Raw genomic sequence first — 15,774 nt, 5'->3', positions numbered from 1 at the left:
GCTCCCACTAGGGATATTTTGATTTGAACTTATTTTAACTTGTTGCTAGTCCTTTCAAGATACTGCTCATCTCATTTGGGTGTATAATAGTGACCATTTCTCTGGAGGAGTGGAGATGGTGGCACCTCCGCTGTTAAGATTGAGGCATTCTTATGTACAGGTACCATCAGTTCTCCAAGAGGAAGTAAGAAACTTCTGCTTCAGGGAATGTGTTGAGGGCAGGAAAAAAAACATTTCAGGCATTGTTGGTAGAGTGGAAGTCTGATCTTAAAAGGAATTAGAGTCCTTTCTTCTGTTAGACATGGGGCTGTAAAAAGTGCCATATTGTGTAGTTGGCTTTTCGCTGAGCCTCTAGTAATCTGCTTTCTCTCCACCTTATCTTCCCCTCTACACCCGCCGCCCCACATTCCAAAATGGAACCATATTTTTCAAAGTGTGGTTTGAAAGTCACGTGCATCATAATTAATTAAGGTTGCTTGTTAAAGTCAGATTCCTGGGCCCACTTCTCAGACTGAATTAGAATATCTGGGGATGGATCCTGAGACCCTGCCTTGTTTTTTGGTTTGTTTTTTTTTTGCCCATGTGGCTTGTGGGGTCTTAGTTTCCCCGACCAGGGATTGAACCATGCCCCCTACCGTGGAAGTGCGGAGACTTAAAGATTGGACCTCTGGGGAAGTCCCAGTCTGCATTTTTTTAAAGTCCCAGATGATTTATCATGCATCTTACCCATGGAATCATAAACAACAGGATCTTTGACATTATCTTCATATCTTGACTGTGAGGGGAAACCTCTTCTAAGCCTTTTCTTCCTGATGAACTAGATCATTCTTACCATTCTCAACAGGAGGAGCCAGCTGCAGAACCCCTGCTGAGAAATTACAGTTAATGTAGCTCACTTTCTGAATTTCAGGTGTCAGTCTATCCCTCTGAAAGGATTTTTGCACCCAAACATGAAGTATTCAGTTTTAGTAGCTGCTTCTACAGTTTTTTGGTAGCTGCACCCCTAAACACTCTAGGAGCGAGATTCCTGTGTACCTACGCTCCCTGTGTGAGAGATAGGAGTTCCCTGCCCAGAAACTAAGAGAAAAGTTAGTGACTCTTGTGGAGCCCACAAACAGACCCCTGTAGAGTGGCCAGATTGCAGACATAGGAGCTTGGGTGGGAATGGGATGGGCCCAGATGCCTGTCCTGGGAAGACTCCTGCAGGCCTGACTAGAATCTGCAGAGGAAGTTCCTGTTAACAAATGGAAAGGGTGTTGCCAGAGGCCCCAGCTTTCCTGTCAAGGATGCCTGAGCTGATGCAATCCCCTGCTGCTGTGGCTGACCAAGTTTCTTTTTGTTGAGTCTTGTTCCCACCCCCAACTCCTCTTCAGTCCTACAGATACTGGTTTATTTGCACACTCCATGCTGATCTTGAATTGAAAGGCTTTCATTGTTTTTGAGATCAGTGTTTAGATAACACCACATGCCTGTGGCAGCTAGGACACCCTGTAAGGGAAATGCCTGGGCTCTAACAGCCCCATCATTCATTCCCTGTATGTGAATGACTGTGGCCTGTGTTTAGGACATTATAAGAACATTGCTCTGCAGGGATTATTACTTGGGGACTGCAGGAGTACCAGGCTTCTCCTTGATGTTTAGAGGTCTAGGGACCGTTTTCTAAGTCACTTGTCTCTTTACTTCCCTTCCAAGCATAAGAGGATTAAAGTCTGTTTTGCCTAAGCCTTGTTTCCACACATAGCTGTGGTACTAGAGTGTTCTTCCCTCGGGTGAGCAGACTGCTTTGGGGGACACAGGACTCACTGTGGCTAGTGGTGGTGCAGAATGTTTTTATGATTAGGCCAGGTTGGCAGCTTCCTTTGCACTGTGGTCCAGGGCCTCCTTTTCCCATGGGATATCTGCTTTCTTTTTTATAAAACATTAGAGTAAAAATCTCTTTAATTTGTATAGCGCTTTGCCAGTTACAAAGATTTACACCACATATCATTTCATTATATCTGTATAGTGATATAAATTTAACTGTGTATAAAGAACATATTAAAGAGTCTTCAGAACCAAAATTAATATCAGAGTTTCAGAGAAAAGACGACGTCTTGGATTTATGGTTGATACGACAGCATGTTGAAAAAACTGAAGCTGTGAATTCAATTATGTCGAATGGTCCAGCACGCTAACACTAATAGCGGGAGTAATTTATTCTCTATGAAACCTATAGACACTATTGTAATTGTAAATTACTTTTAATTCCTTTTTTTCACATTTATAAACTTTTCTTTTTCTCTTTTGGTTGTTTGCCGGTTTTTTTTTTAGTTCAGTTTAGTTTTGTTTTTGAGATATCTCCTTTCTTGTCCCCTTAAACTTCTCCATTACTCTCTTGCCAGAAAAGAAATAAAAGAAAATGTGTTACATTCATTCAGTGTTAAATCTCTTCTGGTAACATACAGCTCTTTAAGTTTCCACCTGGTAAAATGCTATTGAAACTTCTTCCTTAAAAATGTTTCACATAAGTCTGGCAGGCTCTCCTTTATGTATCTCAAGGCCCTTTCCAGCTCTGAGTCCCTAAATTTATAAACGTTTTTTTCTTAAACTACTGGAACCTCTTTCCATGAGCACAGTGTCTTGTGAAGCAGGGTGAGTTGACAGCACTGACGTGGGCCTCATGTCTATAACATTCTCCACTGCAGATGCTTTTTAAAAAAAATAAATTTATTTAGTTTTGGCTGCGTTGGGTCTTCGCTGCTGCCCGTGGGCTCTCTCTAGTTGCGGCGAGCGGGGGCTACTCTTCATTGCGGTGCATGAGCTTCTCATTGCAATGGCTTCTCTTGTTGAGGGGCATGGGCTCTAGGCACACAGGCTTCAGTAGTTGTGGCATGCGGGCTCAGTAGTTGTGGCTCACAGGCTCCAGACACACAGGCTCAGTAGTTGTGGCGCACGGGCCTAGTTGCTCCGCGACATGTGGGATCTTTCTGAACCAGGGCTCGAACCCGTGTCCCCTGCATTGGCAGGTGGATTCTTTTTTTTTTTTTTTTTTTTTTTTTGCTGTACGCGGGCCTCTCACTGTTGTGGCCTCTCCCGTTGCGGAGCACAGGCTCTGGACGCACAGGCTTAGCGGCCATGGCTCACGGGCCCAGCCGCTCCGCGGCATATGGGATCCTCCCAGACCGGGGCACGAACCCGTATCCCCTGCATCGGCAGGTGGACTCTCAACCACTGCGCCACCAGGGAGGCCCGGCAGGTGGATTCTTAACCACTGCGCCACCAGGGAAGTCCCTCCAGTGCATATACTTAATCTCACTTTCTTACCAGTAATTTGGTGTTCCAAGAATTAAAGAAAGAAAAGTTGGTTGACATGGACAATGAATAGTCATCCCTCTATAATAAAATAGTGTCCGGGTAATCATAATCAAGGAGACTGACTACTAGAAAGTTAAAACACACACCCTTTGTTACTTAGTACTGTATAATTGTTAATGTTCACTGCCATCCTACTTAACACATTGTAAGTATCTTCTGAGTCATCAAAATAAATTATTTGGAACCGTACTGTGTGACTTTTAAAACATGTTACGAACATTATGAAACTACAGAAGAATACTGGGTAAACCAGATCATACCACTCTCTAGTAGAAGGTGGATAAATGGAATTATATATATTAGCCAAAGTATATTTTAAAGCTAAATATAAACTCTTTGGGAAATGTAAAGGGAAACAAGTCATCTTGCTTTTCTAATTGTTGTAACTGCTTGCTCTGTGTTTAATTTAAAATTTTTCTTTAATATTTATCCTTGAGTCGTGCCATATGGAATATAAAAATTCTCTGTAAACAGATTGAAAATTCAAAAACAAATGTGTAAGCAATAAAGTGATTATTATTTTTTAAAAATCCAGAATAAACTAGAGTATCTTTTTTTGGCTGATGGTTCTTGTATCTCTAATTCAAAGGACAAATATATTCCTTAAATACCATCCATGATTAGCCAGTTAGTGTGGACACCACTGACTTCCTAGGGTCTTGACAAGTATCTATTTGCTTATGTAGCTCAGGTAAATAAAAGAACTAATCATTTTAATATGTCTCTTCTTTCAAGATGCTTGTATTATCCTTTTCCTATAAATTTACTGGTAATTTGCCTTTCAGAGATTGAAGAGGGGAACCACCAGTTTAAATAACTTGCTTTAATGTAATCAAGGAGTCATCCCTGTCCTCTTTATTACCTTCTAGCCCACTGCATAAAAATAACTTTCTGCCAAAATTCAGATGTGCAAGCCTGACAGGAGGTCCTGGTACAAAATGCAGTGTGTTTTGCAGACTCTTGTCCAGCCTGCCTCATGCCTGATCCCTGTGCTTTCTGCCTTCCAGTTCTCTCCTGCGCTATGGGGGCAACCTATCCCTCCAAAGTGCCATGAGTGTGCGATTCAACAGCAACGGGACCCAGCTCCTGGCCCTGAGACGTCGCCTGCCCCCAGTGCTCTATGACATCCACTCCCGCCTGCCTGTGTTCCAGTTTGACAATCAGGGTTACTTCAACTCATGTACCATGAAAAGCTGCTGTTTTGCAGGAGATCGTGACCAGGTAAGTGCCTTCTGCCGCCTGCGTCCCACACTCATGCTTTCCTCTCAGGTCATTCTTTCTGTACTGGTCTTTATTTCTCTTTAGCCATGTCAGGTAGAAACAGTTGAGGGGAAACAGTAAGTGTTTGGAGACATTCTGGCTTAATAATGAGTTTTACCATCAGAGCTGCCTTTGAGTAATATGAGGCACACACCATAAACCACAATATGGTTCTGAGCAACCTAGCTCTGCCAAGTTTGTGAACAGATTTTAAGATTCTAAGAGTGTGTCATTTCAAAAGAAAGGAGGAAGTCCATGGAAAATTAGCCTGCCAAAAAAAGACACCTATTTTTTTGTATCAGTGAAACACAATGATGTATGAAACACTGTAAGTACCCTCCAAGAGACATACATCCTGAATAGCCCCTTTGAATGACACCTTTTTCTTGGATGAAATGGGCTGAGCAGCTTTGAGAGGAAGCCAGATGCTGACGTTTTTTCCTTTTTATTGCCAGTATCACAACTGGGAAGGAGAACCCAAGCTGTGAGTTTCCAGCCTTTTCACAGTCTTACTGGGAATCGAGATACTGATGTTGACTTAGAGCTGGCAGTTTAGAAATGTACCTATACCTTTGCTATACCTGTCTCTCTTGGCCATAGAAGTTCTGAAGTGGGTGTCAGTGAATGGATCAGTTGGACTGGTCTGAGTAATCAAGCTGAGTAAAGACAAATATAAAGAAAGATTGATCAAATAAATGGATAAATTTTTTTTCTTCTCAAACACAACAAATCTTATTGCCGTTTCACATCTAGATTGGAAAAATAGAAACCTTAGTCTTGCTAATTCTTAGTGTTCTCTTTGGATCCATCAACTATGTTGAACTTTGACATATAATTCTCACATGCTGTACTCCACTGCTTTAAAGTTATTTGTGGGCAAGGGGCATAAAAGAAACAGTTCTTTGAGAACTTGTGAAGACCCTGCTTTTTGAAGGCTGTAGCTAGGGTTTTTCTCCTTAGCTGAGGTAGAGGCTCCCCGACCGACATCATAGCTTAAAGATTAGCATATGTAGTAGGAGCACAATAAATGCTTTTTTTTTTTTTTGCGGTACGTGGGCCTCTCACTGTTGTGGCCTCTCCCGTTGCGGAGCACAGGCTCCGGACGCGCAGGCTCAGTGGCCATGGCTCACGGGCCCAGCCGCTCCGCGGCATGTGGGACCTTCCTGGACCGGGGCATGAACCCGTGTCCCCTGCATCGGCAGGCGGACTCTCAACCACTGCGCCACCAGGGAAGCCCAATAAATGCTTTTTTAATTGAGTTGCATGTTAAAGAAACTGAGAAAATATTTTAAGTTGTCCAGGCTAGGAATTTCCCCTTTTATAAATAGAGAATATATATCTAAATTCAGAATTTATATTTGTCAGAGTCCTAGGGCCTACTTAGCTGCAATCTACACTTAAAACCACTAGGTGGCCTCAGTTATATAAGCGATATCTCCTTGGAGAGGCCACAATGTCTGACAGACTTAGTTTTTGTTTTTGTTTTTGTTTTTTTTTGCTGTATGTGGGCCTCTCACTGTTGTGGCCTCTCCCGTTGCGGAGCACAGGCTCCAAACGCGTAGGCTCAGCGGCCATGGCTCACGGGCCCAGCCGCTCCGCGGCATGTGGGATCTTCCCAGACCGGGGCACGAACCCGTGTCCCCTGCATCGGCAGGCGGACTCTTAACCATTGTGCCACCAGGGAAGCCCCAGACTTAGTTTTTTATAGACAATTTGTTTCTTGGGTGGAAAGACGCAGTTTCTAGAGATGATCTGACTCACAATACAATAGGTAGTTTTTTGCTCTGCAGAATGGTTGATTTAGTTTCATTTAGCTATGGAAATTACAGCCAAGCCCCTGCCTCCCTCTCTACCTTTCTTCCTTGATTTTGTTGATTTTCCATCTTCTGTCAACCTCTTATGCATGTGGTTTTATTTCATTGAACAATAAAGAGCAGGCACTAAATGTAGAAATGTAGTGGTTTATTAGGTTTTATTACCGGAGACACAGGCCCTGAGAGAAAGGAGAAAGAGGTGAAGGAGAATGGATGTTGTGTTTTCTCTTAGTTCCTATGTTAGCAACCAGAACCTGCCTGCATAGAGTCCTTAAAAGACCCAGAACAAAGGCCTCTAACCAATATGTAAGAGCACATAGGCCATGGTTTCTCCACCTTGGCACTGTCAACATTTTGGTCAGATAATTCTTTATTTTGTGGGGCTGTCCTCTGCATTGTAGGATAATTAGCAGCATCCCTGGCCTCTCCCCACTAGATGCCAGTGTCATCTCCCCCAGCTGTCACCCAGACAACCAAAAATGTCCCCAGACATTGCCCCTGATTGAGAACTTTTGACCTAGGTTATAATTACCCACTTTGAGATACAGGGGGACAGGTACAGATACTGCCATAGGCAGAGCCACACAAGGTGTTTTGTGGTGGTCCTGGTTATGTACATTGACAAGATGTAGTTGTTTTGGCCTTTCAGGTTATATATAATGATAAAAACATTGAATGGCTTTTGATTTTCTCTATTCAGATTTGACTATTATGTATGATTTTTGTCCTATGGGAAGAGTTTGTGGGTAATATATCCTTTCTGACAAACTAGACTGCTTTTTGGTTGGGATAAGTGGTTTGCCATGGATAGAGGAGTATGGGAAGTCATTGAGTCTAACTTCAAATCCATTTCAGAGTTAAAGTCTGTTTATATTCCCTATATAGATTATCAGAGGTATATAACCTAGGGAATAGGAAGTACAGAGATTTATGTTTGGCTGTTTTCTTCACTCCTTAGGGACTAAGAAATGTAGCTAATTCATCATTATCTTGTCTCCAATGCCTGGCACACTGAGAGCACAATAAATATTTGTCGAAGTGAATCTTGAGTACTTTGGTCAATGTGTGGTTTTTAGCTTTCCAGGCCTAAGCCTTGTATAACTGTAAGTCAGGATTGATAAGTACCTGTTTTCCTGCTCAACTTCCAGGAGCTTTAGGAGGATGAATTAAATAATGGATTTTCAGTGAAACTAATCTACTGAGCTTGTACTTTCTAAGTGTAGCACAGGAGGCCAAAATTATTGTCTCATTCCTGAAACATGTCTCTCAAAGGTGATTTATGGGCTCTGACTTTCCACACTCAGGGCTAAAGCAACAGCTGCCACAGTTATCGTATGATCTGCAGGACTGATACGTATATTCTTTGACTGGTTCAGACAGGATCTTTTTAGCTGCTTTCAAATTCCAAAGCCTACCCTTTCCTTATATCGGTCTTTATATTTGATCTTTTTCTTGTATGCTTTGAGTACGCCCACAGCCCGAGGCTCTGTGCTCTGGAACTCTTCATTTAGTCATAGGCTGGGTAAGTAACCATCCCAGAGAGGAATCTGAAAATTTCCATAATAGGAATGAACATGGTCAAGAAAGGCAGTAAGCGACCTATCTATCTGAGACAGTCTTCTGGCTTTTAATTACAGTATTACTCAGTCCACACAAATCAAACCATTATGCCAGAGAGCCTGTACTTCTTATAAGACTGTCCTAGGTTCACTAGGTAATTCATTAGCCCCAAAATGAAACTAACATTTCAAGATCAGAATAAAGCATAAAACCGACTGAGCCTACTTTGTATCTTCCCCATGCTCGCTGCCACGATTGTATATCAATTCTAATTGTAGAGCTATTAGAGATCATTTTGTACAATCCCTCCTTTTACAGATGAGAAAGCAGGCTTAGAGAGGGTAGGTATACAAGTTAAGACATGTACAGTTTGAGTAGGACTAGAACCCAGATTTTTGAGCTCTCAGTAGAGACTCCTTTTCACTATACAAAAGGTCACAACATAATGCTTTTAGCAAGGCAAGCAGCAAAAATGAGTGAGTTGGGCTAGAAGTAAACAGTAGTGAGTAGTGGGGACTGTGGCCAGCTGGAGAGCCCACCCCATCCTAAATCTAAGTGAATGCCATATAAATGAAGCTTTGACTCAGCTTCAGCCCATTGTTGCCAGGAGGGCCTTTGGGTTTTTCAAGGGAAGCCAAAAGTAAAGATTTGTTACGTGAAGTTTCCTGATTTTTAAGTATTGCAGCAAATTCATACTTCATTGTATGAATTAAACAAACCTGTGTACCATAACACCTATTCTTTTCTAGAGCCACCAGTTTCAAACCTCTGTGCTTCAGCAGGATGTTTTTCTATCATGTTTAGTTTCATGGTCTGTCACTAATTCGTGGGTGAGTGGAGACACATTCCTTTTTGCTGTTTCCTACTGAACCTTTCCTAACTTCATGCATTTTCATCCCCTCCATCTTATAAAATAAGAAAGCAGATATTTACTGAGCATCTACTGTGTGCCAGATGCTGTGGTAGACACATTCGCGTGACTGCCAGTTCGTACCCTCTTTGAGATTTTCATTCAAACCCCTGTATATACACTCTGTCATCCCCACTTTTGGCTAAAAATACATGGTTTGTTTATTGCTAGTATAATCTTATTCAAGTTCGATAACTTCTATCATCAGATAAGGTGACATGAGTGACATCAGATTGGTTGGGCATCAACAGGAAAAATTAGCCCCAAATAAAGCCTTAACTTTTTTTTTTTAAAGGCAGCCCACCTTCTAATCTTGCAATATAATGAGGAATTTTTTAGTAAAACAGCAAACAGCATTCCTTCCTCTGGAGGCTGCCTGAACCCAAAGGTTCTCCTCCTTGCTTTTGTATCATACTTGGATTTTTTTGTTTTTCATTTTCTCCCTGAAGCCTGACTAGGTACATTCTGTCTCCCAAGCTTCACACTCCCCTCTGTATACTTAGTGAGCCAATCTCTTAACAGGGTTAAAAAAGAAGGCCAATTTTCCACCTGCTAGCTTTTCTGGCACATACTTGTAAGACAGCACCCAGCTTTTGTTCCCTTTCTTTCACAATTCCTTAAATGGCTCTTGCCCTAGATTGCGAGAGTCCAGCAGAGCACCTCAGGCTTCTGGGAAGTAAGTCTTTCAGGCTAACTGGTTTGTGTGGCCTGGAAATGGACAGTGTGGTAATTTAAGTCTTCTCTTTCGTTAGTCTCATCTAACACCTGGCCTGGTAATCCCTACATCTTGCCGAAAGTGGGATAGGGAAGGAAGGAGGAAGAATAATAAAGTTTTCTTGAAAGGGCTGAGCCCTGGAGTGTCTGAACATGGGGATCACTTACAGAGGTCTTTCTTTTGAACTTGACAGATGGCAGACCCCTAAAATCATGATAATTAAATCATCACATCTCATTCCCTGGAGAAAAGAGCTGACTTGTACACTGTGAATCCAACAAAACGGCCTTGAATACATGGCTTGGCCTCAGACATTACGTCACCACTCAACCTTTCTGTGTTGACATTATACGGGTATAATAGAGGTGTAGGAATTCACCAGGAAGTGCACTCCAGGCCAGTAAAGGAACCTAGAAAGTTATAACCCCGATTTTTTTTTTTGCCTAATAACTCCATGCAGCCCTGAGTAAGCTCACATGGGGGCCTGGCATGCCATATGTTCTCCTGAAATGAAGACACACCTTCAATAGGGGAGATGCAACTCTCAGATTCTATCCTTTGACTTGCTTTGTGTCTTTAAGCTAACTTTTTCTTCTTCTCCTTGCCTTTCTTTTATATCATATATTTTTTTCCCTTTAGCTTCTAAAGCACTTTCATGTCATACTAATCCTCCCAGCAACCTTTGGGTATAGTTGAACAGGTTTCATCCGCATGTGAAACTAAGGTCTAGAGTAGTTTGAAACTGCAAATCTAATCAGTAGCTGAACCAGGACTAGACTCAGTCCATTGCCTATGATTGTACCCTCTTCCTCGTAGGCCTGCAGTCACCTGTGTTTTCAGATCAAGTGGCGATAGCCTCTTCCATGGTCTGATGAGGAAGAGCTGAACACAGAATGTTATGGCAGAGTAATTCCTTGTTGTATGTATTTTTTAGGTGAATTTTTTTTTTTTTTTTTTTTTTTTTTTTTTTTTTGCGGTACACGGGCCTCTCACTGTTGTGGCCTCTCCCATTGCGGAGCACAGACTCTGGACGTGCAGGCTCAGCGGCCATGGCTCACGGGTCCAGCCGCTCCGCGGCATGTGGGATCTTCCCGGACCAGGGCACAAACCCGCGTCCCCTGCATCGGCAGGCGGACTCTCAACCACTGCACCACCAGGGAAGCCTTTTAGGTGAATATTTTAGGAGACTCTTTACTTTATAAAGAGAAGGTAGCATGAAGATAACTTGTTTATTAAATCAGCTATTTGTAAATCTTTTTGACTCCTGAACCTCTTTGAAAGTCTAAAAGCTTTGAACACGATTTCAGAAAAATGTACATATGCACATCGTTTTGCATGTAATATTAAGGAGTTTATGGAATTCCTGAAAACAAGGGGTTTCAGGTATTAGCAATCCTGGATTAAGATTTTACTCAAGGATTAAACCATCTTTTAGTTCATTTACTGATGTAGAACTTAGAAAGCTTACAAGGTTTTGGAGTATATGCAGACCTGCTAGATATAGTCTGGTTTTTAATTGTTAAGCTGAAAAGGACCACTAGGTGACCTGATTTCCTCTTAGGAACAAATGGAATTGATGTGATCTGGTGATACAACATGGCAGTGCTCCTTTAATATATAGTTCCTGACAAGGAGTTTGGGCTCCACTAGGAAATCCCTGGTAGATATTAATGATGGGAACAGAGTATAACCTGCTCTACCTGCCCCATTCTCCTTGTAGAGTTTAAGTAGCTTTACCTCTTTTTTGGGTATCTTAAGAAAAGGGAAAAGGGAAATAATATTCCTTCCTCTGAAAGACTGGAGACCTTTGCTTGAATAAAGAATATAAATACACATTTGCAGACTGAAATGAGTGGTGCCGTCTCCCCACTTCCCAGTCCCCAAGTATAAAAACTAAGGCCCACAGAGGAGAAATTGATTGTTAAAGACCGTTTGGTTGATGACCCCTCATCTTGCCCAGGTTTCCAAAAGAGTTTTGCCAAACAGAGATTCATCTTTAAGTAACGCAGCCTCCTTTGTTACAAGCAGCTGTTAGAGATTTAGAGCATTTTTTAATTTCTTCCCTACTGATTATTCGACAGTTATTGGCTGTCTTTATGGAACTTTTTTTTATTATTAATAGAATTTTTCCTACTCAGAACCCATAAAAGTTAGTTATTTTAATAAACCAAAGAATCCAGGGGCCTAGTGGAGCTGAAATGGCAAATGATCCAAAGAAGCAAAAAGCATGTAACTTCATGTGCAAAAAATAGTGTTAATCTTATGGGTATGCATATTTGTGTGCTTTTATTGGTAGCCAATGGAATTGTATTTTCTCTTACCACAAATAAAATCAAATCAACCTATGGCTTTGGCCATTTCCAAAGAAAACTTTTCCTGTTTGCTTTGGATAGTATTTGTGACAGGCTCTGGGTATAAGTGATACGATCAAAGGTATATTATATACCAATTGGCAAACCTTTTACTGAAAATAATCTTACAGAGGGCACATCACTAAATGGTTCAGTCACATTTTTTTTCCCCCTTCTGACAAAGGTCAGGGAGAAATGAGAGCTGTGTTTGATTTAAATGTTAAATAGCAGTTTCTCTGCTGTTGCTGATCCAGGCTAGAGAGCCATCTGGTTTTTCTATCCTATTCAGTACAGTTAATTAGACAGGCGTGCCATTTACTGGAGAATAATTAATCAATTACTATGGGAGGAACCTTAGAGAGAACTGTGTAAATTGATCGGTACTCAGTGAATAATAGCTGATTGATATACCTCTTTCTCCATCAGCAGATACTGGGGAATATTAACTGCTGTGCACACACACATACACACACTTTACACTTACACACACGTATCATATACATATATTTTACTTAGAGAAGTGGAGCGGAGAAATTGAGCAGAAAGAGATTTCTCTGTTAGCAAAGAACCTAAGACATATTCTGGGTTATTTTTGGAGTATATCAGTAGATGGCCTGTTCCTCCTGCATGCTAGAACTTTTTCCTTTTTTTAACGTGGATTTTGGGTGGGTGAGAGGTGGGAGGCACTTTTTTGGTTTCAGGAGTTCTTGGAGGGGATGCTGGGCATTATAGCAGTCTACCAGAGTAGGGAGTATTATGGGAGTGACTGTTTTCCCTAAAGGTTAATAGATTGACAGAGGACATGTGGGCAAATAAGATAGTGACAGGGTGCTAATATGGGTTTTTTTTGTTTTTTGTTTTTTGTTTTTCTTTTTGGTTGTTGGTGGTGGTGATCATGGTGGTGGTTCCTTGAAATCTATTAAGAGGAGCAGTTGTTGCTCTGTCCCTGTGCTTGAACAAGTTAATATCTCCATACTGACAGTGGATTAGATAAAATGCACTGGCCTCAGGTTAGCTCTACTTAAGATGACTGGGCTGCATCAAGATCAGTAAACAGGGGGCTTCCCTGGTGGCGCAGTGGTTGAGAATCTGCCTGCTAATGCAGGGGACACGGGTTCGAGCCCTAGTCTGGGAAGATCCCACATGCCGCGGAACAACTGGGCCCGTGAGCCACAGCTACTGAGCCTGCGCATCTGGAGCCTGTGCTCCAGCAACAAAAGAGGCCTCGATAGTGAGAGGCCCGTGCACCGCGATGAAGAGTGACCCCCCGCTTGCCACAACTAGAGAAAGCCCTCGCACAGAAGTGAAGAACCAACATAGCCAAAAATAAATAAATAAACAAATGTGGGTTTAAAAAAAAAAAAAAAAGATCAGTAAACAGGCTGCCCTCTTGGGCTACGGAATGAATGAACAGTGAGAGATGGGGTTAGAATGTAGCCAACCTTTAACCTTTGTGGCCAGCTGGGAAGGATTTCCTCACAACAACTTAATGCTCATTTTTGCATTGATATCACCCATATTACCCACAAAGCGAAGTTAAAATTAAGTATGTCTTCCACTCTCTGATCTGAAGTAGGCTGTGGGTCTCCTACCTCCTCCTATCCCCCATATCTCAAAGTATTTGGGGAAATGGGGCTTCTATTGCCTAGATAATGGACTCCCTAAAACATTCTTTCTCATTCGGAGCCCTGCTCTATCTATCTCTGTTAGGATACAAGGTGAAACACTCATGTGAAGTGAGTTGGGGTTTTTTTTAATTTATTTATTTATATTTTACTTTTGGCTGCGTTGAGTCTTCGTTGCTGCGCGTGGTCTTTCTCTGGTTGCGGCGAGCGGGGGCTACTCTTCGTTGCGGTGCGCGGGCTTCTCATTGCGGTGGCTTCTCTTGTTGCGGAGCACAGGCTCTAGTCATGCCGGCTTCAGTAGTTGTGGCTCGTGGGCTCTAGAGCGCAGGCTCAGTAGTTGTGGCGCATGGGCTTCATTGCTCCATGGCATGTGGGATCTTCCCGGACCAGGACTTGAACCCTTGTCCCCTACATTGGCAGGCGGATTCTTAACCACTGCACCACCAGGGAAGCCCCCTGAAGTGAGTTTTTAATTTGTCACTCACCCCTCAGTCAGAGGCTTCAGCCTCCTTCAACCTGGGAGGAGAGGAATCTTTCCAGCTGCTCTGATGATGTTAAATGTATCTCTGTGGGCTTCCCTGGTGGTGCATTGGTTGGAAAAGTGGCACCAACTTTTCCCTGGTGGCGCAGTGGTTGAGAGTCCGCCTGCCGATGCAGGGGACACGGGTTTATGCCCCGATCCGGGAAGATCCCACATGCCGCGGAGCAGCTGGGCCGGTGAGCCATGGCCGCTGACCCTGTGCGTCCGGAACCTGTGCTCCACAATGGGAGAGGCCACAACAGTGAGAGGCCCGCGTACCACAAAAAAAAAAAAAAAAAAATGTATCTCTGGACTCAGTCCACTTGAAATGATGTTTATTTCTGCAAAGGTTTAAAAAGAGAGAAAGGAAAGGGAGGGGAGGAGGGAGAGAAAGAGATAAAGAGATAAAGGAAGAAGGAACGAGAGGAAGGGAGGGATGGAGGGAGGGAAAAGAGAAAAGAAAAAGAGCTCCTTCGGCTACCTTGTGGTTTTTTGTTGGTGGTGTTATTTGTTTGTTTGTTTGTTTGCTGCTGCCATGCACATGCAGGGTCCTCAGTTCCCCAACCAGGGATCAAAGCCATGCGCCCTGCAGTGGAAGCACGGCGTCTTAGCCAATGGACCGTCCCTGCTGTGTATTTTAAAATAGCCCAGAGCTCTGTCCCTTCTCCTAGAATATTCTTCTGTTCTTCTCCCAGATAGCCGTATAACTTGCTCCCTCATTTCCTTCAGGGCTGTACTCAAAATGCCATATTATCAGAGAGGCCTTCTGTGACTACCCTGTATCAAATGAAACTAACCACCCCCAGCACTCCCTACATGCCCTAACCTGCTGTTTAATTTTTCTCTGTAACACCACCACTGGACACATTACATACATATATTCTTTTTAACTTTTTTTCCCCTACTTACTCTTCACTCACAGTATACATGCATAAAATTCTTTTCCTCTCCCCACCCAATAAAATGTAAGTCACATGAAGGTAGGGACAGGTTCTTTCTGATCGGTCCTTTCTCTGGGACAGTGCCCAACACTGTAGACATAGTAGACATTCAGTAAATACTTGCTAAATGAATAAATGGATGAACTCATTTTTATTTCACTCTCTCAGCGGTATCCTAGGCAGCCAACTTTTAATGTTGGAAGGGGCCCAGCAGACAACCAAGAAATGCCATAAATGAATTCCTCAGGGCAGTTTTGTGGTTCTGGTGTGTGTGAACAGTTAAACAGTCTGACTAGCCAGCAGTGGGTCGAGACCCCCTCCTTGGAAATTATCCTGAGCTGTTCCCTTGTGGTGGCTGCAAGAGGAAGAAAGGGTCAGGAGTTGCCCTTGTCCCTGAGAGGAAGCCTGTACATGGTACTCATTTTCCACCTATTTCTGGAGCTGTCACACTAAATCCAACAGGCCTCAACTCTGTGGGAGTTTTCTTCCTTCTAAGGCAGCCTTGCGCGTCAGCTTTCTGTCTGGGAGTCCCCTTTTACCTTTTCATGGCTTTCCCTGGTGAATAGTTGAGCGAATGGGAAAGCACTGATCCTTTGCAATGAAATAGTAAAACCTCTGATAAGCCCAGCCTTGGTTCACTCTTTTTTTAATATTTATTTTTTGTTTGTTTAGTTTGGGGAAGATATTGGGGAGGGGAGTGCACAGGGTAACAGGAATTCTCTAT

The 15,774-nt window shown here is 42.7% G+C and overlaps 1 protein-coding gene across 2 annotated transcripts in view; it reads left to right on the top strand.

The window, feature by feature from the left end:
- The window catches only part of DCAF5 (DDB1 and CUL4 associated factor 5), a 107,996-nt gene that overhangs the window by 56,122 nt on the left and 36,100 nt on the right, over window positions 1-15,774 (top strand). For both annotated transcript variants that reach the window (XM_082619692.1, XM_082619693.1), the window contains exon 6: window positions 4,362-4,575. In XM_082619692.1, the coding sequence (XP_082475818.1) occupies window positions 4,362-4,575 (214 nt within the window). The remainder of the gene's footprint in view (window positions 1-4,361; window positions 4,576-15,774) is intronic.

This window comes from Mesoplodon mirus, assembly GCF_964341445.2.
Source record: "Mesoplodon mirus genome assembly, chromosome: 4".
Classification (NCBI taxonomy): Eukaryota; Metazoa; Chordata; class Mammalia; order Artiodactyla; family Ziphiidae; genus Mesoplodon; species Mesoplodon mirus.
The sequence above is the reverse complement of the archived record's forward strand: the minus strand, read 5'-3'. Positions and strand labels throughout refer to the sequence as shown.